Source organism: Talpa europaea (assembly GCF_964194135.1).
Source record: "Talpa europaea genome assembly, chromosome: 2".
Taxonomy (NCBI): domain Eukaryota; kingdom Metazoa; phylum Chordata; class Mammalia; order Eulipotyphla; family Talpidae; genus Talpa; species Talpa europaea.
Genome location: NC_140068.1, coordinates 85,743,251 through 85,770,843, shown reverse-complemented (window position 1 = coordinate 85,770,843; position 27,593 = coordinate 85,743,251). Strand labels below are relative to the sequence as shown.

Here is a 27,593-nt window from a genome sequence, read left to right as displayed (position 1 = left end):
ATATTAATACTAATTTAATACTCTTTTCCCCAGAAGTTATTTCAAGTTATTTTAAGAAATGTAATTTAAAGCAATATTTAACTAAAACTAAACTGTGCTTACTTTAAAAGCTCCTTGGTTTTAAATTAGCTACAAAATATAATTTGGGATAAATTTTAATGAAAACACAGGAACTGCATGGGAGAGGAGTATTTTACTATGTAGAAAGTATGGTAAGTATAGCTGTGTGAAGATACTTGCTGAAAAATTTTGTATGTGCTAGGCAATTAGAGAGTAATTTAGAATCCTAGAATTTTGAAGACTGAGGAAGTCTTTCCAGTTTTTTTTTCTTTTTATATTCTTAAGAAAATAATCATTATATAAAGGAAGCCACATAAGTTATCTATGTGCCTAGCAATAATGCTGATTTAAAGTTGTATGTGATTTTCATCATAAATAGTATTTGTGAAGTGACTAGAATGAGGTTTTTGTATTACAGAGCAGATGGCATGCTGATGGTGACAAATATCTTTCACCATATCCTGTAACTGTTATACTTTCCCAGCTTCACACAGGCTAACAAAGCCAGTGGGAGTTACCTGACATGCATTCCATGCAGGTAAAAAAGTCATTCTAGGTGAGGTAGAGAGTGTGTTGTCTTCTGTGTTGAATACTCCCAAATATTTCCAATTGCTGTTGGACTCTTTGGATGTAGTCCAGATGGGTCTGCCTTTTTTCTGTCCCTTTTTATTTCCTTTCGGTTTGGAAAACTACAGAAATTACCCTGATTTTTTATAATATATATAGTATTGCAGTCAGTAATTTTTCATACCTGAGAACTTCTCACTGATATTTTGTTTATAGCATAACACTCCCTGTTAGAATGAAACAAAATATGTAGATATAGCTGCAGGAACTACTAATGAAAGCTGTTTTGGCAGAAAAATTCTGTTAATAGTTTGAGATTATTCATCCTTATCACTAAAGAGTTGGGGAAGAAGGATCTGGATTTTATGAGAGAGGGTCGACACAGGTTTTTGTTTTGTTGTTGTTTTGTGTATAGAAAGTATTGTATAAAACAATTTCACATTAAAACACCCTAGTCTGTATTGTGGTATGCATATTTTTTGGTGACAAAAACAGACATTAAAGATGTTTCCTGTTTCAAGGCAAGGAACTTCAGATGCATTTAAGATTACTCTTTCATTTCCTGCTGTTCTTTTAAAACATATGTAATAGTTTTATGGAAATATCATCCACATGGTATCAAACTCACTCATTAAAAGTATACAGCTTAGTCATGTAACTCACATTTTGATAACATTTTCATAACCCTTATTTACTAACTTCTCCCCAAACTGTTTCTGCAACAACTGCTATCTATGTATTTTTCTATCTGTTGATTTTAGGCATTTCATAAATAGAACCATACAATAAGTGGTCTTTTATGACTATCTTTCATGGAGCATAATGTTTCAAGGTTTTTCCATGTTGTAGCATGTGGCTGTAAATCACTCCTTTTTATAGTCAAATGATATCACATATGAATATTCCATATTTTATGTATGCATTCATGCATTAATGCATATTTGGGTTGTTTCAATTTTTTGGCTTTTATGAATAATGCTACTGTAAACATTTGTATTCAAATTTTTGTTTTTAAAATTTTTTTGTATACAAATTTTGTGTGGACATATTTTTATTTCTCTTGGACAGGTACTTAGTAGTGGAATTGCTGAGTATATGGAATCTCTATGTTTAAACTTTAAAAAAGTTTTTTTAATGACATAAAAGTGTTTGGGCAATACTTCAGGTGCAGGAAGTAGCTTTAGGATGGTTTAGATACACCCTATAACCAAAGAGCTGTTAAAAGATCACCCATAGATAAATGACTACAGTCATTTCCATGACATTGCAATACATTTCAAACAGATTGTGACAGAAGTGTGGTAAATAGAAATTAAGGTTGGTAATAATTTCTGTAACTGTTTTATACTCACTTGCATGTAAGTTGGGTCTGCATGATTAAGGGGTGTGAATGCCAGGCTGAGATGTTTGGACTTTTTGTATAGACAAGGGGACTCTGAACATTTTTTAAATCAGGGAAGTAACATGAACAGAGTTATGCCCAGGGAGATTAATTTGGCAGAAGTGGGGTGAGAAAGGGGAAGGTGATTGAAGGTGGAAGGTCAGTTAACAGATAAAATTACTCAAACAGGAGGTATTAAGGACTTTAGAAGTATGACATCAGTAGAGACTGGGAAAGAATGGGTAGCCATTAAAAATGCTTGTTAGAGATGGGTGTTCTGGGCCTTTACTGATGAGGCTGGACAGCTGCACTTTAATCAACTTCCCTCAGTGATTCTTATGTTTACTATGCTGTAGTAGATGAATACAAAGATAGAATTCACTAGGCCAGCAACTGATGGTGTTCTCAGGACATCGCTGTGACTGAGAGAATGGTGAAACTTTTAAATAATTTTTTTAAAGATTTATTTATTTTGTACAAGAACGGGGGTATAGGCCAGAGGCGTGGGAGGGTGAGAGAATTCATCAGAGACAGAGCAGGGAGCAGAACAGGCAGACGGACTGAAAGCACTGCTGAGGGGAGCAGCGGGTGAGACAGGAGAGGTCTGCTGCACGAAGTGGGTATCTCCCTGGCTGGCGGGGAATCAAACCCATGCTGCAGAGGCTGCAAACAGCTTCACAGTGTTGCGCTCAACCTGCTGCGCCACTGGGGTGGCCCAACTTTTAAATAATTGAAGAACCAAGGAAAGGTGAAAAACTTGGAGGTACAGGGAATGCTTTCGGTTTGACATTTATCAAATTTGTATCTCACCAGCAGAATGCCTTGTGCAGTGGTATCAGTTGGGAACATGGAATGGGAGAGAGCCAGGACAACAAAGAAGTCTAAATAAAATTGTCATGAATATCTTTAAGATACTGTGCCACCTAATTGCTGATTTGGTCTACTCTGTTATTAGAAACCAATATTTGAATATGGGGGAGTAGCTCTACTCAGAGAAATGAGGGGATCTATTCAATTCTCTACAAGTTTTTATACTGTTGGAACCTAGGGCAGCAGCCTGTATAATATTGTGGTTTGACCAAGTCCAGTTATGACTCATGAAGGAAGAGATGAGCTTTGCATATATACTAGGTTAGGGATATAAAAGAAGGAATGAAACAGGAAGTGCTACTATCTAAATTCTTGACAGCTAAAATTACTGAGATTACTGTGTCTGTGCAAAGTATGTCTCTTGCACTAATTAGAATAGTTACTCTTTGCTTTGAGAACTGGCTTGATTTTGTTGTTTTGTGTTGTTTTGGTTTCTTGGACGGCACCAGCAACAGATGATGCCATTCAGAAGGCAGCCCATCCCAGGTTAAAAAGATAGAAATTTTCAGGCCAAAGATCCTCACCAACAAGATTCTAACTTTTTTGGTCTTCAAAATGTTAAGGCCCTAAGGTCACAGCTTCATCTAGTAAGTATTTGAATGCCTGTGCATACACACATCACCTATATTGTGTATTTGAAAGAAAGAAAGTCTCTGCCTTTCAGTAACTGCAGTCTAGTTAGGAGAAAGAAGTGCAACAATAAATGACTTGTGACCTTGGGGTCTTCTAGGCATATACCCGCATCCCGCATGCCCATACCTTGAGTCTTCTTACTTTGAAATAATTTCCCCATCTCACACTAGCCAAAACCCTACATCCCTGCAACTTTCACTGCAAGTTCCTTTAAAACACTGGTTTTTAACTTCATCAGACCCTCTAGTCCTAAAGCTTCTCTACTTCTTGCATGCTTTAGCTCAAATTTCAACCACTCCTTAGTATCTTCAGCCTCCTCACACTTAAATTTCTGGCAGAATTTCAAGCCCAGGTAAGATCTGCTGCCTGTTTTGTTCATGCATAAGCCAGGGTGACTGAATTGTTTGGGAAACCCAATCAACAGTGTCTTTCTTAAAAATACATGGCCATAGCTGTCAGCATTGACCATCAATTGTATTGTTTCCTTGTAATGTTTCCCACGTGGAGACATTCACCATTTCAGACACCCTCTGTGTTCTTCAAGCCTCAGAACCTTTACCATCCTACTTCTCTCAATAATTGACCCTGTATCTTAAAACACAGAATGCAGTTCCTGTCACCTGCAGCCCTCAAACTTGTATGCTTACCTATTCAGTACTACTTTCTCCTTCTCTTCTGTCATAATGGAGAAGGGGTCCTGCCATCTGAAGTGAACCATTCTTCGGGGCCAACAAAGATAGAGACTGAAGGCAGGAGATTTATTAGGGGAAGACTGTTTTTGTAATCTCTGGACAATTTAAAAAAAATCATGGAGATCACTGAGCCTGAGGTATTAAGTAGAACACTTACGTCTGACAATAAGGAAAAATTTAAGAGGGATGGGGTGATGAAATTCCTTTCAACAGCTGTTGGATATCTTCAGAGTTACTGTGGCATCCGAGTCCTTGGAAACTTTGTCTGTTTATTAGTCAACCTCATGTGACCATCAAATAGGTGCAAATTGAGGTGGGAAGTTCTCCTCAAATAACTTTTATTTCTCACTCCCCCTTTTTTAATGCCAATATTTAGAATAATTTTTGCAGCTTCAGATAAACCGGGTAACCAAACAGGAGTATTTGTGTAAACTATGACAATAATCCACTTCTCCTTCAGAGCATGTGGGGGGCATGGGATACAGATGTAAAACACACAGCCATATATAACTGAACAAATAAAGGCTATTTTATTTTTTCCAATTTTGACTTCAGTTATCTTTCAATAAATGATGTTACTTAACTTTTAGCTTGATATAGCTAAAGCTGATATATAAGATGTTTATAAATGTTGGTTGTCTTCTCCCAGTGGCTAAACTTCTGAACCCTAATCCAAATTAAATGGCATTACTACTTATAAATTGTGTTTTTATGTTTTAGGAACCCTGATTGCTTTCTTCAACATGTTCATTATGAAGTTATTAGCAATACTTTTACTTTCTGGACTTGTAACTAATTGTAGAGGTAATTCTTCCTACGTTTCTCCACCCAAGTTACTACTGGTGTCCTTTGATGGCTTCAGAGCTGACTATCTGCAAAACTATGACTTTCCTCATCTCCAGAATTTTATCAAAGAAGGTGTCTTGGTAGAGCATGTCAAGAATGTTTTTATCACAAAAACATTTCCAAACCACTACAGTATTGTGACAGGCTTGTATGAAGAAAGCCATGGCATTGTCGCTAATTCCATGTATGACGTGATCACTAAGAAACATTTTTCTGACTACGATGACAAGGATCCTTTCTGGTGGAATGAAGCAGTACCTATTTGGGTGACCAATCAGCTTCAGGAAAACAGATCCAGTGCCGCTGCTATGTGGCCTGGTACTGATGTGCCCATTCACAATATCACACCTTCTTATTTTATGAATTATAACTCTTCTGTGTCGTTTGAGGAGAGACTTAATAATGTTACCATGTGGCTGAGCAAATCGAACCCACCTGTCACCTTTGCAACACTCTATTGGGAAGAACCTGATGCCAGTGGCCACAAATTCGGACCTGAAGATAAAGAAAACATGCGCAGAGTGTTGAAAGACATAGATGACCTTATTGGTGACCTAGTTTACAAACTGAAGACATTAGGACTGTGGGAAAATCTTAATGTGATCATTACAAGTGATCATGGTATGACCCAGTGTTCTAAGGACAGATTGATAAACTTGGATCTCTGCATTGACCGTTCAAACTACACTCTTATAGATTCAACCCCCATTGCTGCGATACTTCCCAAAATAAGTAAGTTAACTTTTAGAGAAGGTGTATTTGAATGGGGCAATTGATTGAGAAGGGAGGGTAAAAGGATCTTCGTATAGTTCAGGACCATATGCTCAAAGTGGGTACACGTTTTTAAGCAGGTAGAGTAAGGCTTAGATTCAAAATGATTATATCTTTGCTTTTTGATGTATTTTGATTATTTCTTTGTTTTTTAATGGAAAGAGGTCATTTTTATCCTTAAAAAGCATCTTGGATTTTTGTGTGAGCTACATACCTTTGTCTGTTGATCTTAGAATGAATAATTAATAGTTAAATGTAATTAGTTTATGTTTGTTGAGGAAGCTATTTTGTCCCTTTCCTATAAATGACCATCAGAGATTATCACAAATGAAAAAGGATATGTGACTACTTCAAAAGTGTGTGTGTGTGTGTGTGTGTGTGTGTGTGTGTGTGTGTGGTGAGAGAGAGAGAGAGAGAGAGGTCATTCCCAACACTGTCACATAACTAGTACTGCTCCTTTATTTAAAAAAAGAATTTAAAGTGATTTAATAGATGACACTGTTCAGGACGTATTTCCAGTTATTCTAATTAGAAATATTTTTGCCTTATCAGTGAACCATGACTTTTTCCTTTGCTATTTCCTCTTTTGCTTTGCTATTTCCTTTTTCATCCAGATAGAACAGAGGTTTATAACAAACTGAAAATGTGTAACCCTCACATGAATGTTTATTTCAAAGAAGATATTCCTGCCAGATTTCATTATCAACATAATGATCGGATTCAACCTATTATTTTGGTTGCTGATGAAGGCTGGACAATTGTGCTGAATAAATCCTTAACGAGATGTAAGTATTAGGATATTTCTGTTTCATTCTATTGACACATTGTGACACTATCTTGTTAAGATTACAGATGTTCACGTATATATGTAGTTCAGTTTTTAAATAGATAATTGTCAGGTTTTTATTTCAAGTTTCAGGTTTTCCTTCAATAGCCATTTGTAGTAACCACAATGTCACCTTTAGATTAGAAGGAGGGTGTCTTTAAGGGGGAAAATGTAGTTTTACTTTGTTACCAAAACTGCATTTACTGTCAGTAACTTTCAAGATTGGTTCTTTTGATTTGTAGAAAATGAGAGACAACTAAAGAAACAAAATAATTAAGAGAGAAGTATAGAAAAATAATAAAAGGGGAGTGATAAGCTAGAATTCTTATTTATTTTTTGTATGTGTGTGTGTCAAAAAAATTTCTCACTCATAGCAGGAATTTAGAAAACCTAAATAAGGGACCAGGAAAAAGACTAATTATAATAAAGTAAAAATCAAAATGAACAAGCAGCTATAAACCACAATTCAATATGGGGGGGGGAGGCAGTGGAGGAGGGAGTAGGATGAAAACAAGGGAGGTGAGAATTGTATGGGGACTATAACCATGACGAATATGCATACATTGTGCAAAAAAGATGTAAAAAATATATAAAATTAAAAAAAAAAACATAAAAAATTTGTCCAGGAAGCTAAGTTTTTTCCCAATTATGAAATCACTGATTAGAATGCCATGGCTATTTAGAACACTGGTAAGAACAAGAAAGTAAATTAATAAAAAAAATTTAGCAAGTGAGTATAATAGATGTATTTAAATTTCTCCTAAAACTGAGAAATATTTTAAGGGAGGGTTACAGGTCTTCCCTCAACTGAAGCTTAATTATACAAGTGTTAAATGCATTTTAAATACTTTTCTAAATAATCTGATTTTGTAGGTGTCAGAAAACTTTTTCTTGTTAAGGACCAGAAAGTAAATATTTTAGGCTTTGTGAGCTGCTGGTCTCTGTTTTAATTATTCATCCTGCCTTTATAGTGGAAAAGTGCCATAGAGAGTATTTAAACAAATTGACATGGGGTGTCCCAGTGAAATTTTGTTTCCAAGAGCAGGTGCAGGGCTGAATTTGCTGTAGGCTGTAGTCTGCAGATCCCCAATCTATAGCAGTTCAGAAGTAGGCAAGTATAGGAATGGTCAATAGAATTTGTATATAATTTATGTATGTATCATGTACTTACTATTGAGAACTTGTTAAATACAGACAAGTATAAAACAGAATAAAAACTATCCATAATACAGAGATATAGACAAAGGTTAATTAGGGGAGTTTTCCCCCCTTTCCAATCTTTTTTCTATAGACATGAATATTTTTACATTATTGAAATCATAGTGCCTGTATGTAGTATTCTAGCCTGTTTTTTATTATATTGATCACATGCATTTTTATTATTAAATATTTCACACATATAGAATAAACAAAGGGCAGAGATTGATATGTTCATCACTTAATCACCTGTATGAAAGTGGAAACTTGTGATTCAATCGGTATACCTTAAAAGGCATTATTTGTTAAAAATAAAGGTAAAAATTGAGAATTTGATAATAGAGCCATATCAGGGACCAGCACATTTCTCTGTTTTTGAGTTTGACTTTTACTGGTGTTATAAATTGGAGTCATCTCATTAGACTTCACATTCAATACAAGAATCCCTAGTAACATTTTTAATGATCTGGCCCTCCAGAAGTGGAGGTGTTCATTAATTGTCAGTAAACCAGTAGTGCATTATACAACCTTGTTTCTTATCCCAGGAGTATTGACATAGGTGAGGCTATAGATTCACTTCTTTCCCATTCACTGGTTTACCTTACATCTGCTCTCCTCACAGCCCTACTGCTCTTCTTATCACTCGTGCTATTTGCAATGTGCTTTTACAAACAGTCCTAGAGATTGACATGTGGAATGAGTTGGGCACTGAATGAAAGCTATTAGGTTGAGAAATAGTGTGAAAGCCGATGTCATAAGCCATTGGAAAGGGCTGTGTTTAAAATAGGGACATGACTATTGAAGAAAATGGAAATTTTTTTCTGGGCCTTGTGTGGTTCAACTACTCAGGATTTTAATGGATGGGGATTACACTGGCAAAAATGTAGTATATTTACAGTAGAAGAAAGTTATTTTATAATAGAAAGACTGATCTTATTTACTGACATCATTTTGTTCTTTTTCAGTAGGTGACCATGGTTATGACAATTCTTTACCGAGTATGCATCCGTTTCTAGCTGCTCATGGTCCTGCATTTCACAAAGGCTACAAACAGAGCACAATTAACACTGTGGACATTTATCCAATGATGTGCCATATCTTGGGATTAAAACCACATCCTAATAATGGAACCTTTGGTCATACCAAGTGTTTGCTAGCTGACCAGTGGTGTATTAATCTCCCAGAAGCTATTGGAATTGTTATTGGTGCACTGTTGATCTTAACCACCTTAACATGCCTCATAATAATCATGCAGAATAAACTATCTGTACCCCGTCCATTTTCCAGACTTCAGCTACAAGAAGATGATGATGATCCTTTAATTGGGTGACATGCTGGGGTTCATACAAAGTGTCTTTGATTACTCATGAAACCAAGGATTCTCCCAAAGAAAGGGGTTATTACTATGAAAAGGTATACTTTGAAAGATAAAGAACGTATACCAAGCATGCTAAAATTATTTTTTCATTGTGTTTTGTGTTTGGTTTCACTGCATTTTAATATAAGTAATCCTGACTACAGTAAAAGTTTCTAGTAAATCATTACTTAATACCAATTATTTCTCAAACTAGTAACGTTTTATGAGAAAAATACTGCCTCTGCCTGTTGTTTTTTTTTTTGTGTGTGTGTGTATGTGTGAAGGTATAATACATCTTTAGATAAAAATATACCAAAATTAAATAGGCATGCTTTTATGCCTATATGACTTCTATATTTGTATGTGAAATAATAGAAATCCTCACTCAATTAGTAGATTTTATATATCAGGGGGAAAAACTTTCCTATATTTTTATATTAATAAATAGAGTTAGTTTAATAGAGTTTGTATCCCAAGAAAACTCTTAAGGTAGGCTACTCTTTGTGGTTAACAAAATCTGTTAGTCACACAAAAAAGATCTAGCATACAAAGAAATTTTTTGAGGAAATCTATTATTAAAAAAAAAGGAAAACTATATAATCCAAAGCCGGAGCCTTCACCATTGTGTCTTTATTAAGACCCTTAAGTTATTTAAATCTCAACAGTTATATCTTTTGGAGATTATTGCTAATGTGATATTTTAAGAAAATGGGGAAAATGTGATTTCTCTACTTGTGCTTACTGCTTTTGTGTAAGTTTTCAGTTGTGTGTGTGTGTGTGTGTGTATGTGTGTAGTGTGTCTGAGTGTCCCAGTATACGGAATTCATATGACTGACAGGAGGTCAAAGGTGAACTGTGCAGTAGGCAGGCTTCCACATTCTGTAGATCAGCTCTCAGGACAGGTTCCATTTGCACTTCATATTGTTTGCTTTCTTCTGACTCACCAATTAAAGTCACAGTTTTTAAAAAGTATTAATTTTGGGGGCCTCCCCTGGTGGCGCTGTGGTTGAGCACTGGGCTGCGAGGCTGCCCGCAGCCTCTGCAGCGCCAGTTTGTTCCCCTGCCGCCTGCGAGGGTCCCACGAAAAAAAAAAAAAAGTATTAATTTTTGTTACCATTTTTAACTTTCTCATGTTGTTTATGTAGCCAGAGGTATCCAAGTGCTACAAAAAAATTGATGATATGAATGCAAATCTGGTTTTGATTGGATCAGAATGAGGAAGAGAGGTTTTTACATTTGTCTTTCAAACTCCTATGCCTTACTTTTTCAGCAATGAAGTAATTTTAAAAAATTAAATTCAATTTGGTATCTTTTGATCTGTTACATTATTCATATGGTAAGTGCAGAATAACCTCTCGGCACTCTGGTGATATTCTGTGGCCTTAGTGCTGCCTATGCTTCATTCTCCAATATTTGATTCATAGAAATAATTGCTCTCCTCACACATTTTTAACATACTTGTTCAGAGCCATGGATTTGTTGTAAAGAACTGTCACCCTACCTTTGCTAGGTGGTACCTTATAATAATCAGAATATGAAGAAACTGAATTGTGACACTTTAGATTGCACCTTATAGAGAGAAAATTGGGCTCAGGAACCATTCATCAGCACCTGAGGAGCGCAATTACTAGTAAGAGTGTGAACTTAAAGTTTGACAATAGAAAATAAACTGTAAGTGTTTGGCAAATACAAAAATCATCTGCAATAAATATGCAGTCCAGTTAAATGTTGATTCTTTGTGATGGTAAAGAACAATGGGGCCAGTTATCAAACATGTCATTCATTCTGTTTGGTCACTGCTAATTTCCTGATCCTGGTATTTGGTGCCTGGTAAGAAGCATTTCCATAGCCTGCATAAATAATTCATGCAATTGGTCATAAGTTGACTGTATTTAAACCAACAAAATAAATAAATGAAATGAAACTGATAAGCCAGTTTTGCTTTTTGACAGATTTTAATTCTGACATTTTTTTCCCCTCACATAAAAGGTATCCTAAAAGTTAATCGTTGATCTGAACTAAGTGAGACTTCTTCCCACTTCAATTTCCATTGAAAAAAAATAAATAAAAAGAAAGAACAGAACAGTCACATTTAAAGCAATGGACATTTTTTGAGATGTCGAAAACAGTGGCAGGAAATCTTGAGAAGAGCTTATTCCTTGCAGTGGTAGGCATTTCAATAATCAAGCACATTAGCTCGAATGTGGCTTGAGTTTCAGAAATCTATACATGGCCGTCCAACCTAAATGAACTTTATAGAATAACGTGGAATAGGAAGGAATGCCCTGTCAGTGCCTTAATCCTTTGAATAGAAGATATTTACCTGTTTGTCCTGTATTTCATTTTATTCTCCAAATACTAACTCTAATGAAAATTGTAAATTTTGTATGTATATGTTGATAGGACAAGAACAGTATTTATTTAATCAAGGAGAAGTCTGTGTATTATAAATTGAACTTGGTTCCTTCATTTGTATCTTTAAAAAATCACCCTGCAAGCCAACGAGTCCTCTAGCACACTGAGAACCGTTTAGTAAAGCGAGTCTCGTCTATTAAGGTTTGGTGTGTATTTTGTTAAATAACTGACTGATATGCTGCTGTGTTTTTTGGGTGGTGGAAAGTATTTGGTTCCAGAAAAAGCATACCTACTTATGAAAACAAAACTCAAAAATAATAGAAATTATTTTTATTAAGTGTTTTGTTGTTGTTGTTAATTCAGAGAATGCTTTCAGGATACATGTATTTACTTCTAACATGGGAACCATTCTGTTACTGTGAGTTCTAAACAGCAATAGAATAAAAATTACTTTAATTCTCTGCATTATAGGCTCTGTATTATTGTAACAGTAAGCTTGAAATAAGAATTTAAATATAAATTCTTGGAACATTAAAGGATAAAACATGCCTTTGTATTGTTCTTGAGTGTCTCTTCCCTTGCCCACATCTGGTAAGCTTTAAGGATGATTACATGTATTTCCTTTTATAGGAGGGTTTTATTTTATTGTGAATACATAAAAATACACATGAAGGACAAATATGAGATAGAATGTGGTATTTATTGTCATTTCTTAAAATAGTATGTAAATAAAGTGTCATGAATGTGCTTCAAAGAAATTGGTATGTAGTGCCTTAAGTTGAAGTAGAATATATTTTGGCTACATTGTTTGAATAGTTGATGACTTTGCTTATGATTAAAAAATTGTATGTGAATAAAATTACCAAAACATTTAATAAAAACCTCAATGACATTAAAGGTTTTTAATTTTTCATCTTCTTACAAAATATACTTAATGTGATAGGTGTTGACATGACTTAGTAACACTGTAAAAATACACATAGGTGTTCATTACAGATAGCTTCCTTAATTGGGATTAAGTGTATAACATTCAATCAAGATTTTAAAAGTATAGAAATCTGCAATCCAGCATAAGGACATTAGAAAGAAAGCCAAAATTAATTTTGCAGTTTCTGCATGATAATTTATTGGCTAACAGTAGAAAGGAAGAATTGAAAAAGTTGATTATAAAAACATTGGCAATGAGGTGATGATTAGTGTATTTAAACTTTGTTTTGTATGTAACTAAGTATTTAATGTCATGTTGAATTGAATACAGATTCAACAGTTTCCTCTAGTAGAGCAGTGATTAATTCATTTCCTATTTTTATGTTCAGTGAATGTTGCTTGGAACTGTGGGAAAGCAGAAGAATAAAAGTACTTTCTTTAGAAGAGAGTTCTGTAGCATTTCAAAGGTGGTTAAACTTTATGACAACAAATGACTTAAATCCATTCATGGTTTAGCTCTTGCTTACTGGCATCCTTGGATCTAGAACTATTTCCCAGACCCTATGCTTCCTGGAGTTTGAATGCCAGCTTCACACCTTCCCCTACCGCCAGCCTTCTTGGTACCTGTGCATGGGCATCATTACAGTATCCCCAGCTCCCTCAGCTCACAAACACACATACATGCTCACAACCACTGCTTCCGAGAATATATAACAATCAATATATCACAATCCAAAACAGCTTGTCTTGTCTTTCTATGTTTCTCTCATACACACACATATACTCGCACAAACATACAGTATTGATGATAACATGCATGTGCACTTTTGTATCCTAATACATGTGTGAATGTTCGCATGTATGCATGTGCGCACATGTGTGTGTATGTGTGCAGGGGGGTTGATGGTGAAACCACTAGGTTCTGTGACTTATATTTCATGTCCAAAATTACCTGGAAGGCAAAGATAGTCTTACCCAAACAGCAGCTAAACTGCTTTGCAGGTGGTTTACCTTATCACATCTCTTTTTTCTATCTCCTTGCCCTGTCAGACTGTCTCCTGAGCTCATCCACTGACAGCTTCATCATGATGGCTTGAAATGTCTCTGTTTCAGACCTCCCTCCTGTGTTAAAAATCTGAATTGCCAGTGATGCAATCCGGCTCTTTTCATTATCTATCATGCTTAACTTCGCTTTGTCGGACAGAGGTGGTGGAAGGGATCAGTAGAAATTGACCACAAAACAAATCTAGTCAGCCCCACTACACAAATACACATTTTATAAGAGAGTTCCTATAGCTAGGGCCCTGGACTCTTGATTTATACATTGTTTGAACTGTCCACTGAGGAAAGTGACTGTGTTTTTTATATGAAATTTCCAAGGAAGCTCTTTTTCAATCCGTCATATCCACAGATGACATGATTGCATACATAGAAAATCCAAAGCAATCTACAGATAACACTGAGTTTAACAAAATTGTTGGATATAAGACACAAAAACTAAGTGTATTTTCAGTTATCAGCAGGAAGCAAATAAATTTTAAAATGATTATCATTTACATTGGTATAGAAAATATGAAAAATATAGAAAGAAGTCTCCTAACAAAATGTATGTAGAATTTTTGTACAGGACTTTATAATACTGAAAGGAATTAAGGAATTCCAAAATTTAAAGGAGAAGTTATGCCTATAGGATAGGAAATTCAATATTGTAATTAGAACAATTCTCCTTAAATTATATTAAAGAAATTCTAACAGGGTTTTATATTTTACAGAATTTACAGAATTTATGTAGAAATGCACAGCACCAAGATTTCAATGTTGAAGAAAAACAGAATGGTAGGACATACTCTGTCAGATATCAAGAACTAACATAAGACATTATGGTGTTGATACAGAATAAACAGACAAATAGAACTGCTTGCCTTAGTTGAAATGGAGAATCCATAGATGTATGGGTGTTTAGATGTTAGGTATTTATTTATTAGATATATATTAGATGCATTTCATAAGAACCCTCTGCAGGCCCTGTAGGGCTGAGCACACATCACTCATAATAGTGGCCAATTCTCTAGCTTATGCTTGTATAGACTTTCATTGGCTTTCTTGCATCTCTTTTTCACTCTCTGTCACTCACTCTTGCTTCTTGGAATCAGCTCACAAGTAAATTATTCTTTGCCTCAGATTCTGCTTTTGGGAAATACCAAGACCAAATATAGTGGTCTTATATAATATATACAATAAAAATATATACATATATGCACCAAAGACATGTAGAATGTAGAACACAGTAACATCCATCTGGAAATGATCTAAATATCCAAAAATAGAAGATTGTGATATATTCAGATAATTCCATGAAGCAACAAAAACAACCACTGTTACACACAAACATGGACAAATCTCACAAATATAATCTTAAGTGAAGTCAAACATAAAATATTGCTTATTTATATTTTAAAATAGGGAAAACTTACCTTTCTAATCAGGATAGTGTTATCTTTAGGCACAAGGGAAGGGGTACTGACTGGAGTTCGAAGGGGGGTTTTCTAATGGTTTTCTGATGTGGATAATATTCTATTTTTTCTTCTAAAGATGTTACCTGGATTTGTTCACTTTCAATAATTGACATTCATTATTTGTATAATTTTAAGTAACACATTTCAGTAAAGAGTTAAAAAAACAATATGAAGAAACAAAAGTTGGAAAAACTGAAAACAATAATAGGGCAAAGGCTTGGGAGATAAAGTATCTCAAATAATGTAATAGAGTTGGAAAATATTAAAATAATTCAGAATATTCAATATGCAACTAAAATGAGTACCAAAAGAGGTAAACAGAAAATGGATTAAAGAAAATTATAAACTAAGTTAACTGCAAGAATGTACTCAAATGAAAGAGAAATAAGTCTTTAAAATGATAGTGCCTTGGCAGAAGACTGAGTGAGTCCTGGTGGTGGGTGCCATGCATTTGAAGTATCATGATCCAGTCTCTGAATCACATATTGTGTGGTTGTTTTTTTTTAAATTTATTTATTTTTGCATGCAAGAACTGGGTTATAGACCAGAGGTGTGGGGGCGGGGGTGGATGAGTCACCAGAAACAGAGTGGAGAGCAGAACAGGCACTTACTATAAACTGCTAAGGGGAGCAGCATAGGAGAGGTCTGCTGCGCCATATGTGGGTTAGCTCCATGGCCAGAAATCGAACTCAGGCCTTAGGGGTGATAGCGCTGAGACTTAACCCCTAGGCCATTAGGGAGGCCCCTTAAATCACATAGTGTTGTGAAACAAGCTTTCCTCAATAAAAAATGAAAATGGAAGAGAGACAATAAATTAGAAATAATCAAAAAAGCATATTAATATCACAAAAATTAAAATGAGTCCTAAGTGATGAGTGGAGTATTCAAGGTAACTACAAAATTTCAGGGAATTGAAAATTTCAAAAACAAATACCAAACACTATGGGAGAAATGAGAGAGGTTGGGGAGACTATATTAGTATAAAGTGGCATTATTACAGAGATGTAGCATGACTTCTCATTATCAACCCTGAAGGAAGAAGACAATCGAATAATGTCAAATTGGAGATTTGAATATGTTCTCATATAGCTTCTCATTTTTCCAGGAGCTGCCATATTTGTTTGCTTTCTCCTCCTGACATGAATTGTGTCCCTCAGAATTCATTTATGTTGAAGTCCTACCCCGCAATCAGGATACCTAGGTCCTGCTTCCAGCTGCCAATGATGTGTCTAGTAAGTCACAGCTTTGCAAGAGTCAAGTTAGATCAGGCCTGAACACTCCCTTAGATCCCTTCAAATCCATGATTCTCCAGTGTGCCCCCTCAGTTCCTAAACAGCTGGAAAAAAGACTGGGAACTAGAGAAGTAAGAATCTCCCATACATTTTTTAGAAATCACTTCTTGTAAGAAACTGAAATTAATAGGATCCTAGTTTTACATTAAGAGGTCAGAAAGCAGCTTGAAAAGTAATTTTTAAATTTACATGGCAAAAGGCAAAGGAAGAAAAAAACTGCAAAACATACACTGAGTAAGAAAAATCTTACTAAGTTGCACAAAATAGCTACTGGAGGAGTTTGCTCAAAAATGGTGAGATGTGGGCCTCCCTGGTGGCGCAAGGGGTTAAGCACTGCACTATGAAGCAATCCACAGCCTCTGCAGCATGAGTTCAATCCCCAGCCAGCCAGGGAGCAACTATCAATCCCCGGCCCGCCAAGGAGCAATCTACATGGCGTAGCAGACCTCTCCTGTCTAGCCTGCTGCTCCCCTCAGCAGTATATTTCACTCAGTCTGCCTGTTCTGTTCCCCACTCTGTCTCTGGTGAATCCTCTCAGCCCCCGGCATCTCTGGCCTGTACCCCAGCCCTTGTATGCATAAATAAATAAATCTTTAAATTTTTTTTTTAAATGGTGAGATGTGGGGCACTCCAGAACTCTAATGCTTAATAAAATTTTTTCTTACCATTAGTAAGATTAGCTAAATTTTCTATGTGCTAATTTGTGTTCAATGCACACAGCTTGACCATGAAGACATAAAGATAAAGCAAAACAAAAACTATCAGAGAATGATGAATGACTAGATTTTCCCAAGGAATTTTTATTTTCTCTCCTGCTGATAGTTTACAGGAAACTAAGTATCTGTAAATAAAAGAAGGCTTTTAATAATCAAATCTTCATATCAGAATTTTAATGATTTCAGCAATGTTACAGAAATTACTTTCTTATTAAGGTCACTTTCTAAAGGGAATTTAATGCAACAATTAGCTTAAATGTACATATAGCATTTCAATAGTCATGCTTTTCAATAAACCAATTTCATCTTTCTGTCTTATATAGATATCTCAGTAAGGATAAATTCACATCTATAAAACAAGCCAACTTGAGTGACTGGACATTCTAAAATGTCTAATCTAGAATTCAGACTTCTTGAGGAGTTTGCTATCTACCACCCACACCTCAACTTTGCAACCTACATTTCCAGTGATTACAATTCTATCCTATTAAGAGATTGTAGAGTAAAATGAAAACAGGTGCTAACACTCTTCATTAGTATTATTCTTATTAAAAAATTCATTCAACTTATTTTAGGAAGCATCTAAATTATATCTTTCACTATGCCACTTTTGATTTTTATATCTAAATTATCCCTGCTTTCTGGACTACATATACCATCGTACCTAGTTATTAGCCCAGCAGTGCAGAAATATACACAAAATCACATTATCTGTAGGTCATGAGTCTACAAAGTGGTTTTTAATTTCAAGAAAAGCTATTGTTTCCAGGGCTGCTTCCTCTTTTCTCTAAGATGTCCTAGAAACCCTACACTCCCTGTAACTAGACTAATTAAGAGATGGAGCGCAGCTTTAGGAGGTAGCATGGGAGAAGCTGAGATAACTGGGCAAGTGAAAAAACTAGCCAAGAGGTGAAGTCTATTTCTGAACAAAAATACTCCCCAAGAGGTAGAAGCCTATTTGTGAACTTGGACTAATCTTTGATCCCGATGAGTCCCTGATGATGGGTATTCAAATGTTTCATGAAACAAGGCTATCACCTCAGTTCCTCTCATTGCAGTACCTGTTATTACTCTAAGAGTTATCTTGCTAGTTTTTGCCATCAGCACTGCTCTGGGTATGGTGTGAACAACTCCAATGTGCCCCTGCCTAACTTTTGTCCCCATGTTCTAGCTTTTCCAAGGACTGAGTTGCCTACATTTTACCAAATCAAGTTTGTGCTTTCCTGCAACTATGGATTTTAAGATGCTCAAATCTAAAAAATGCTTGTGCTTTGTTACTAGAAAGAAAATACTGCTATATCTATTGTTTAATGTGATTAAAATTGATTGAGTTTCAAAGACCTAAGTAATTACAGAACAAGAGAAAACATTCTGCGACAGTACTTGCTTTCTTTCATCAAGCTGGTGCTAAACTACATAGAACAGAAATTATATTCCTGGTGTCTTCTTAGAAAAACCAGAGTAAAATAACCAATCAGGACAGAGCAATGATAAGTCTAATGACAGAAACAGTATGTTTAGCAAGAATCTGTCAAATATTTGAATCTCTTTTTTTAGGGGGAAAATAAAATGAAAACCCATGTCCTTAGGAAAGGAATGCCCAATAATGCATCCTACTGTTGGGAATGCATCTCTCCAAAATTCGATGTACAAATGTACATTTAATTTTCCATAGTTTTCACATTCATCACCTCCAATTAAAGGAGATAGATTTCTACATTACCCAGGAATTGGAAACTTCATTCCATTCAAACAATGAGTAACAAATATTCTGTGACATGGGTGCAAAGTCTTTCAAGCGAGTTAAAAGACCTAATTGTCAATAAAGTGCATTTCACATAAAGAGAGTACCCATTAGGAGAGTAACTTAAAGTGCAATATATAAAGTATTTTAAATAGTGCAAAGTTGCTAAATATATACATGTGCCAAGTTCCAATAAAGCAGGATCTTATCTACCTCTAGGCTAGAAAGAACAATGGAAACATCCCTCCACAGTTTTAATCCTTTGCAGGCACGTGTATGTGGGCCAATCTGCGTGTCTGTGACTGTGCTTGAACATGTAGGTAACTGCTTAACGGTTTGTGCAGATGTCTGAAACTGGTTTCCCCTGAAACCTTAAACACTGACATAATGATGCAATCTCCACTTCAAAGTAGCATTAGGCTTGTAATAACGGTTGAACTATTTCAGCCTGCATATCTGGCAAGGCAGGTATTTGACTGCGAACTAAATGTTTAATGGAGATTATAAAAAATACAATAACTATAATGCTACCGAGAGAGATCCCTATAAAATAAGCGTATGACTCCTCTTGTTTGTGTTGTCTTGGGTAGACACCAGCAGGGAGGGGTGTTGTACTCTGCGTGGAAGGGGTTGCTTCTGGAGTTGTTGAACTGAGCAGATCCTGGACATTCCTGAGTGATCCATTGTGTGGCATGGCACTGATATTGAGGAGTTGGCACAGCAGAGGGTACAGATCAGTGGAGTTCATTGCTGCTTTAGTGAAATTCTTTCTGAAGGCAGGACCATGGGCTAAAAATATTGGATGCATTTCTGCTAGTGCGTTATCATAACCGTGGTTGCCTACTGTAAAGATAAAATACATGATTAAGTTAACTAACCAGTTAGCATTGAAATGGAAATAGCTGTTGTTAAATTATAAACGTAAATGCAAATTGTACCTATTTCAACTTTTAAAATAATCGTTTACAAGCAAACTGCTATTGTCAACATCACGATTCACTCCAGGAAACATATCTTTCTCACAGCCCACAGTACCCTAAGCAGCAGAGGAAGGAGGATAAAGAACAAAGTGGAATGACATGAGAGGAAAATGAAAGTGACTTTTTTTGGTGGTAAGTAAACTAACATTCAGCAAATACTTGTTAAGTACCTGCTATGTTTCAATCATGATCTTTATAAAGATTACGGGACTAAAGTGCCTTTTGCCATGAAGACAATAAATTCACAATTAATAATAAAAGGTGGGGAACAATAAATAAAGGGGGAAAAGACACCATAGAAAGCAAACCTCCACTTATAGCTACCACTCAGGACTGAAGACAAAGGGCAGGACTTGTGGGTAAATCTTTACTTTGGTGGTTCAGATCAGGACCCAGTGCTAAGTTAAGTTGCACCATAAGCTTTAATGTGGTTACAAATACAATAAAAACTCTGGGAGACTTCTGACTATCACCTAATACAAAATTGAAAGATGAAAACTTGTGCGTAAAAACTCTGCATGTTAAAGTCATGTGTGCCTTACATATCAGGGTGCAAGGCACAGGCACTACAGCTGATAAGATAGCAACCTAAGAAAACCAACAAGTTTTTTTAAAGGTGGTAAGGGTAACTAGCAAATCATCTCTAATACTAAATTATTTGCTACAGGGAAACAGCAAGGGAAAAATGCATTACTGAAACAAAAAAATCCTGGGCCTCCCTAGTGGCACAGTAAAGTCTCAGTACTATCAAGCTATCACCAGCCACTGCCACATGAGTTGCGCCAGGGAGCTAACCCACATGGCGCAGCAGACCTCTCCCTGTCTCACCTGCTGCTCCCCTTAGCAGTGTAATTTCAGTGGATCCACCTGTTCTGCTCCCTACTCTGTCTCTGGTGAATCCTCTCACCCCCCACACCTCTGGCCTACACCCCAGTTCTTGTATGCATAAATAAATAAAAATAAATCTTTAAAAAAGAAAAAAAATCCTAAATCAATTTCTCTGAAAGTCAAGAAGTGATCCTACTCATCTTCTCTAAGTAATTCTAAAAGTGTCAGTTCCATCTAAAGGTCTTTCTAAATGCCCCAATTCTTTCTAGTGTAAGTAAAAATAATACTAATTTATGAAGTTATCTGATAGAGTGACATGCCATCCCATTTAATCAAGTGGTAACATTGGGACATATGCCAGTACATCATTTGTAATTGACTGGATGGTGGCTGCATTCAGTTCTATGAGAAGCTGGGAGCTAGACTCAACAAGGCAAAAATAATTCTCCTATCTCATTTCTTATTAGAAAATCAAGCTTGAAATAAAATCATTGACTTATAAAGGCTTTCCCATAAAGCGAGACTTTGTTTTGTATGTTTCTGCTATAAATTCTCCAGGAGACAATATTTAATAGAAATGCCTGAACTGAGAAGTTCTCAAACTTTAAAGTGTGTATAGGACTCTAGAAGGCAGGTAAAAACAGACTGCAAGGCTCTACCCTCAGTTTCTAATTCTTTAAGTAGAGAATTGCATTTCTAACAAGTTTTCAGGTAATGTGCCGATCCTGGGAACACATTTTAAAAACCACAGCTTTTGGACATTAAAACTTAATTCTCTTGTAAAACTCAGGCCAAGTGACTGAGAATGACTATAATGGTCAATATTTAAGTGTTTGTTGAATAAATGAACATAACGTAACCTATTAGGAGACCATTAAGGGTTTCTAGCAAAAATAAGTGTGACTACCAATCAACGTATGTAATTATAGTTAAATCAAAATTTCAAGAGTCCCTTAAATTTATATTGACTGTAAAGTATAAATCTCCTGAAAGCTAGCACCCCTTTTTTTGAGCAATTCTTCTCACTTAAGAGCTACCTGCATCATACAACATGTGAAAGTAGCAATTCTTCTCATGGCCAAAGAAATTATTTTTAAAGGCCTTTTTAGAGTTCTCCTGTAGCTTACAGAACATTATCTGCAGGTAAAACCTGTTTTAAGAACCAGAAACCATGTCTGCCACTTGGACTCAATGATACCCCACAATTAACTGTCATCAAAGGAAGAATGATATAAAATATACATAAAAGCAAAATTAAAAAAAGAAATTACCATCAGGCAAACTGCTTTTCTTTACATCAATAAACATGGTGAGAAGCCAGTTCTACCTAAGTGGGCATTTTGTATGCCTCTTGCACATATAAACAAGCAATGTCTACAAGAGATTTCAGATGGTTTCAGATGTGGTTTTTCTTCCAACATTCAAGTAACAGCAGTGTAGGGTAAGGAAAATGTCAGGCTTTTCTGCCCTTCCGCCATCAGGATAGATGATGGATCCTTGTCCTGAATGCATGCTTGATGGCGGGCACCTGGAATAGGGTGTGGGCATAGGTAGATGGGATTCAGCTGAGCTAAGACTGTGCTTTTAAGGGCAGCGTCACGGAGGGACGCGAGCAGCCCCAGCCAGCAGCAGCAGAACCTGAAGGAGAAGCCGAAGCAGAAGCAGAGAACGCCAGAGAGCCCAGATAGAGTAAAGACTTGCTGGGGGCTGGGAGGCCTGCCAGCCTCCCAGCCCCCCAGCCAGCACCCCTGCCTGCCATATGCCTGGTGAACCCCAATAAAAGACCTGCAAAACCACTGAGGACTCTGACTCCTCCTTTACCCGGTCTGCATGGGATCAGAAAACCTGTACCTGTGCCCAGTCCGGCCCTTACAAGCAGAAAAGACTCCCAGTGGACAGGTCGGTGGTGAGAGTTCATAGCTTTATCACCCAGGAAAACAGAATCCATGCCAGGTAGGCTGACAGATGAAAGTGTTGAGGGGCAAACATGGGATAGTGAGGTTACCCAGGGAGAACTTCCTATGGCCACCAGGGCTGGAGGGACAGAGAGAGAAGTGAGGTTACCAGAGTCCAAGACTATCTTGTAGGAGCTGAGGCTGTGAAAGAGAAGTTGTTCAGAGAGAGCCTGGACCACAGAGAAAATGAAGCCCTATTGCAGATAGTCTGAGGCAGAGAGAGTGGGGAACAAATACCTTGGCTTCTGGCACACTCCTGCCAGGGTTTCTACTAACCAAACCTAACCAGAAGCCAGGTGCTGGGGGTATTTAGTCTGCAGGAGTCAGTCACTAGCCATACAAACAAGAAAAGGGTGGGAACTTTGGGAGCTAATATGTAAATGAAGGGTATAACAAAGGTTAATAAAATCCCAAAGAAGAGGACTTCCTTTTGATCAACTTGTTAGAAGCCACATGAAAAGAGAAAATTACATACTAAGGATGCCAGAAAGTGCCTACATGGCATGTTTGCATTTCAAATGCCATTTCCATTATAATCTATATTCAGTGGAAATGGCGCCAAAATTATATCATTAAGTTTTAGAAAAAATGCCTTCATGTCTTATTATTTGTAACATATGCGCTTCTTTTTAGAAATATTTCCAAGGTAAACAAATGCTTCCAAGGGGTAAAGCAAAGCTGGCCCACATTTGGTATAGGACAAAAAGAAACTAGATCCAGCTAACAATTGCTAGTAAAAGTAAAGAGTAAACTCTTGAGATTATAAAACATGCAGAAGATAATTCAATGTATAAATTTCAGTTATTCAGGACAAAATTCCGTTTTTCTCAGCAACACGATGATTATCATTAACAATATGTATCACTGTGCATATCCTTGGTCTGATGACTTTAAGAAGTAAATGTTTCACTTTTAGGAGGTTATCTCTCTTTATAAGCCCAGGGATCGAGATTTTGCTCTTCATGTACGACACTAGTTATTAGATCAGTCAAGAGACTGCTGTATTACCCATAGCCTCCACTTTAGCAAACTCCACAGAAGAGGAAGAAATAGATTGTGCTACTCACACAAAAAGTTCTCTGACTTATTCTGTAAAATATGCCACCCTTCGTCAGCCACCGCTATGATTGGTTGAATCCGATTGTTGTATTTGTAATGCCATCTTTCTGGAATTTCTTCTTTTTTGTAAACAGTAAGATTGGGATGAGCATGAGCTAGTGCTTCATAGACTTCATCAAATTTACCTAAAAGAGAAAGGAGAAGGGGGGATTATTCAGAACAAGAGGCCCACTGCTACAAAGAAACTACCACAGGCAGCAGAGTGAACTAGTCTTTCTTGATTCCCTCAAGGCAGACCCCTTACTAAGGTAAAACCTCAGTCAGCTGGACACAGTAAATATAGCCAGACACTTCAACACTCATTCCCTTTGAGGAAAGGAGGTTGGGGGGCTGGCGGGGGGGGGGGGGAGAGTGGGAATGAAAATGTAAGTAAATTATCCTAACAACTGAGAGTACATTTTATAGGACCTTAAATGGCTAATCTCTAATTTAAAAACTCACACAAGCATAAATTAGAGGCACTGTGGGCCTCCCTGGTGGCCTAGGGGTTGTCTCAGCACTACCACCACTGTGGCCTGAGTTGTATCCCCAGTGTAGGGTAAGGAAAAATGTCAGGCTTTTCTGCCCTCCCGCCATCAGGATAGATGATGGATCCTTGTCCTGAATGCATGTCTGATGGCGGGCACCTGGAGTAGGGTGTGGGAGTAGGTAGATGGGATTCATCTGAGCTAAGACTGTGCTTTCTAAGGGCAGCGTCACGGGGACGCCAGCAGCAGCAGAAGTTGAAAGAAGAAGCCGAAGCAGAAGCCGAGAGATAAGCAAAGAAGCAGAAGCAGAGAATGCCAGAGAGCCCAGAGAGAGTGAAGATTTGCTGCGGGCTGGGAGGACTGCCAGCCTCCCAGCCCCCCAGCACCCCTGCCGGCCATATGCCTGGTGAACCCCAATTAAAGACCTGCCAAAAACCCACTAAGGACTCTGACTCCTCCTTTACCCAGTCTGCATGGGATCCTAGAAAACATGCACCGTGTCCGTTCCTGACCCTACACCTGGCCAGGGAGCTAACCCATATATGGCACAGCAGACCTCTCCTGTCTCGCCCGCTGCTCCCCTCAGCAGTGTATTTCAGTCAGTCTGCCTGTTTTGCTCCTCACTCTCTCTGGTGAATTCTCTCCCCCCCTCTACCTCTGATCTGCGCCCCAGCTCTTCTATGCAAAAATAAATAAAATTTTTTAAAAATTAAAAAATTTTAATTAGTGGCACTAAGTAAAATGTCCAGCACACTGTAAACAAAGAGCTAAGTTCCAGCAGTTATGAGAACAGAGTAGACAATCTCTACAGAAGAAAATATGGTAATGGAGGGTGAAGGCTGGGAGAGGACAAACTGGAGATGAACAGCAGCTTATAAAATGGAAGTTTAAAACCCTGGATGTGTGTAACAAAAGCACCCTCTGTGACTTCAAATTCAGTAGACAGGAATTATCCTTAATTTTTTCCTCCTTTTTCAAATCCATTTGTCCTCCCTGCCTCCCACACCCCAGGAAGGGAACACCATTCCACTCTTAAAAGGAAAATTGACTGGTTAATGTGGTTTTCTTAAGCAACAACAAAACACTTGCCATGTTATGGTGAAGATGTTAAAAAGTTGGTGCAGGCCCACAAACATATTTTAACATTCACTGTTTTGTATGATGCTTTTATCTCTCCCATGAGGGATAGAACTCATTTGTGAAGTTTGTGAAGTATTCCAGCTTTTCAAAATCTACCTTCTTATATGATACCTAACTAACTCCAGGAGGTGATAAAATAGAAGTCAGAATAGCAGGCCCAAGACTTGCTCTGCATTTACTTTTTGACCTGGGAATGTTAAACCTAGGGAACTTATTTGCCTGTTTCTCAAAATGAAATAATACCTGGTTGACAGGGTTCAAGATTTGTGAAAAATTTAAGGTATTGTTACTACTTTCCTACTTATACATTAGAGAAATAAACCTCAGATTGACTAATTCCTCTTCCTTCCTATATTCTAAGTGATTCCCTATTTGGCAGGTTCTATAGATGTCTTTAGGACTTCCATGCAATCACTCTAATTGCACGCAAATTCTCTGAGAAATTGAATTTTCTGAGAAAGGGGCTATAAATTTTATCATTGATATAATCGATGATTACAAAATGGTTCAACTGGACTGCCATTAATATAAAGCAGCAATTTCAATATTTTAGGAAAAAAATAAAAAATTAGACTCAGAGATTTTTGCCTTTTCAGAGTCTAAGGATTAAATTCCATAATATTAACATGACGCAAACAAGCACACTTTAAAGGTCCCCCACTCAATCACAGTAGGCAAATACAGACCTAAGTCTGAGTACACAGGTCATACTCACCTTCTTTAGGCAAGATGGCTGCTACTGGAGATTGATCAATAAGGGTATAGAGGTCTTTATCCACATACCGGTCTAGTTCTATTACCCTTTCTTCAGAACACTGGGTCATTCCGTGATCACTTGTGATGATTAGATTTAGCGTGTTCCACAGCTTTGCCTTTTTCAGCATTTGTATGAGATAGCCTAACTTGTTGTCAATATCTGAAATGACAGGCCCCATGAGAGGACTGTCAGGTCCCAAATGGTGCCCCATGTCATCAGGATCTTCCCAATAAAGAAGGCCAAGATTTATGGGCTCCTTGGATGTAAACCACTCAATAACTTTGGCAACTCTATCTTCAAATGAGATGGACTCATTGTAAGGCAGGTAGTGAGTAGGAAAGCTCTTATGGATTTTCACATCTGCTCCAGGCCACATGGCCGCACCACTGGAATGTCCTGCCCTCTGATTTGTGATCCATATTGGTGTTGCTTCTTCCCAAAACTCAGAATCATAAACATTCATGTGATCCAAGGAAAAAGATTTGTTCAGAATAGGATCAAACATATCATTTGCAACAATCCCATGATTTTCTGCAAAGAGGCCAGTTACCAAAGTATAATGATTAGGATAAGTCTTAGTAATAAAAATATTAGTAACTTGTTTTACATGAACACCGTAATTCATAATATAATGAAAATGGGGTGTTGGAACTCTATATAAGTAATCCCAACGGAATCCATCAAATGAAACTAACAGAACCTTTTGCTGGTTTGGTGGGAGAGCAAATGTAATTGAAAGTGTTAATGCAGCAAGTATGAAGGACACCCAGAGAAGTTTTGAAGTCATTTTCAAAGTACTTGATCAGTTCACTGGAAGATAATCTGTATAAAAAAACATACAGAAGTTAATGGCAACAATTTTGTTTTCTATACTTTACCCAAAACTGAAAGTGATGATGCTTAGTAATTCCCATTATATTATAAACCGCAGCCTAAAAGTATTATGTCGCATAACTTCATCTTAAACAAGAGACCTGGGGCTACCTGTACGATAAAGATGGTTAGTTGTATTTTAGAAAACTTTTTACCTTTTAAGTCATGAAAAATTCCTCAAAGGAACTATTTAAGTAAGCTCTCCAAATATTTCAAAGTGTGATATAATCCACATGCAATTTTTTTAGAAATAAAAATTCAGAAATAAAAATTTCAGTTGACCCAGACTTCTGACTTATGGTCAGAAACATTAATGCTTTAAAAAAAAAAAAAAACACTTCTATTTACTCAACCCAACCAAGGCTTTATGTTTGGCTCATCATATTAGAGAAGACATTAGAGAGGAGAAAATAGATAAATTTGGTTTCTTGAAGTGACATAAAGTTTGTGGCATTCAAATATATTGTGAAATGCAATCTGCATTCGTTGATTAGTAATCAAAATATAGATGCCTTTAAACTGAACCATTAGGGGTCTCCCCAGTGGCACAGCAGGTTGAGCTCAGCACTGTGAAGCTGTCCAAGACCTCTGCAGCGCCTGTTCAATTTCAGGCCAACCAGGGAGATATCCACATGGTGCAGCAGACCTCTCCTGTCTGGCCCTCTGCTCCCCTTAGCAGTGTTTTTGGTCCTTCTGCCTGTTCTGCTCCCCACTCTATCTCTGG

At 37.0% G+C, this 27,593-nt stretch overlaps 2 protein-coding genes across 2 annotated transcripts; one reads left to right on the top strand and one right to left on the bottom strand.

Annotated features, from left to right (window-relative positions):
• Window positions 1-4,946: 4,946 nt before the first annotated feature.
• Window positions 4,947-9,173, top strand: ENPP4 (ectonucleotide pyrophosphatase/phosphodiesterase 4; the record flags this gene model as incomplete). The annotated part of the gene is made up of 3 exons (XM_084228340.1): window positions 4,947-5,781; window positions 6,435-6,605; window positions 8,809-9,173. The coding sequence occupies 3 exons, from the start codon at window positions 4,947-4,949 to the stop codon at window positions 9,171-9,173; spliced, it is 1,371 nt and encodes a 456-aa protein (XP_084084466.1).
• Window positions 9,174-19,165: 9,992 nt separating this feature from the next.
• Window positions 19,166-26,783, bottom strand: ENPP5 (ectonucleotide pyrophosphatase/phosphodiesterase family member 5; the record flags this gene model as incomplete). The annotated part of the gene is made up of 3 exons (XM_084256592.1): window positions 19,166-19,593; window positions 23,581-23,757; window positions 25,955-26,783. The coding sequence occupies 3 exons, from the start codon at window positions 26,781-26,783 to the stop codon at window positions 19,166-19,168; spliced, it is 1,434 nt and encodes a 477-aa protein (XP_084112718.1).
• Window positions 26,784-27,593: the final 810 nt, after the last annotated feature.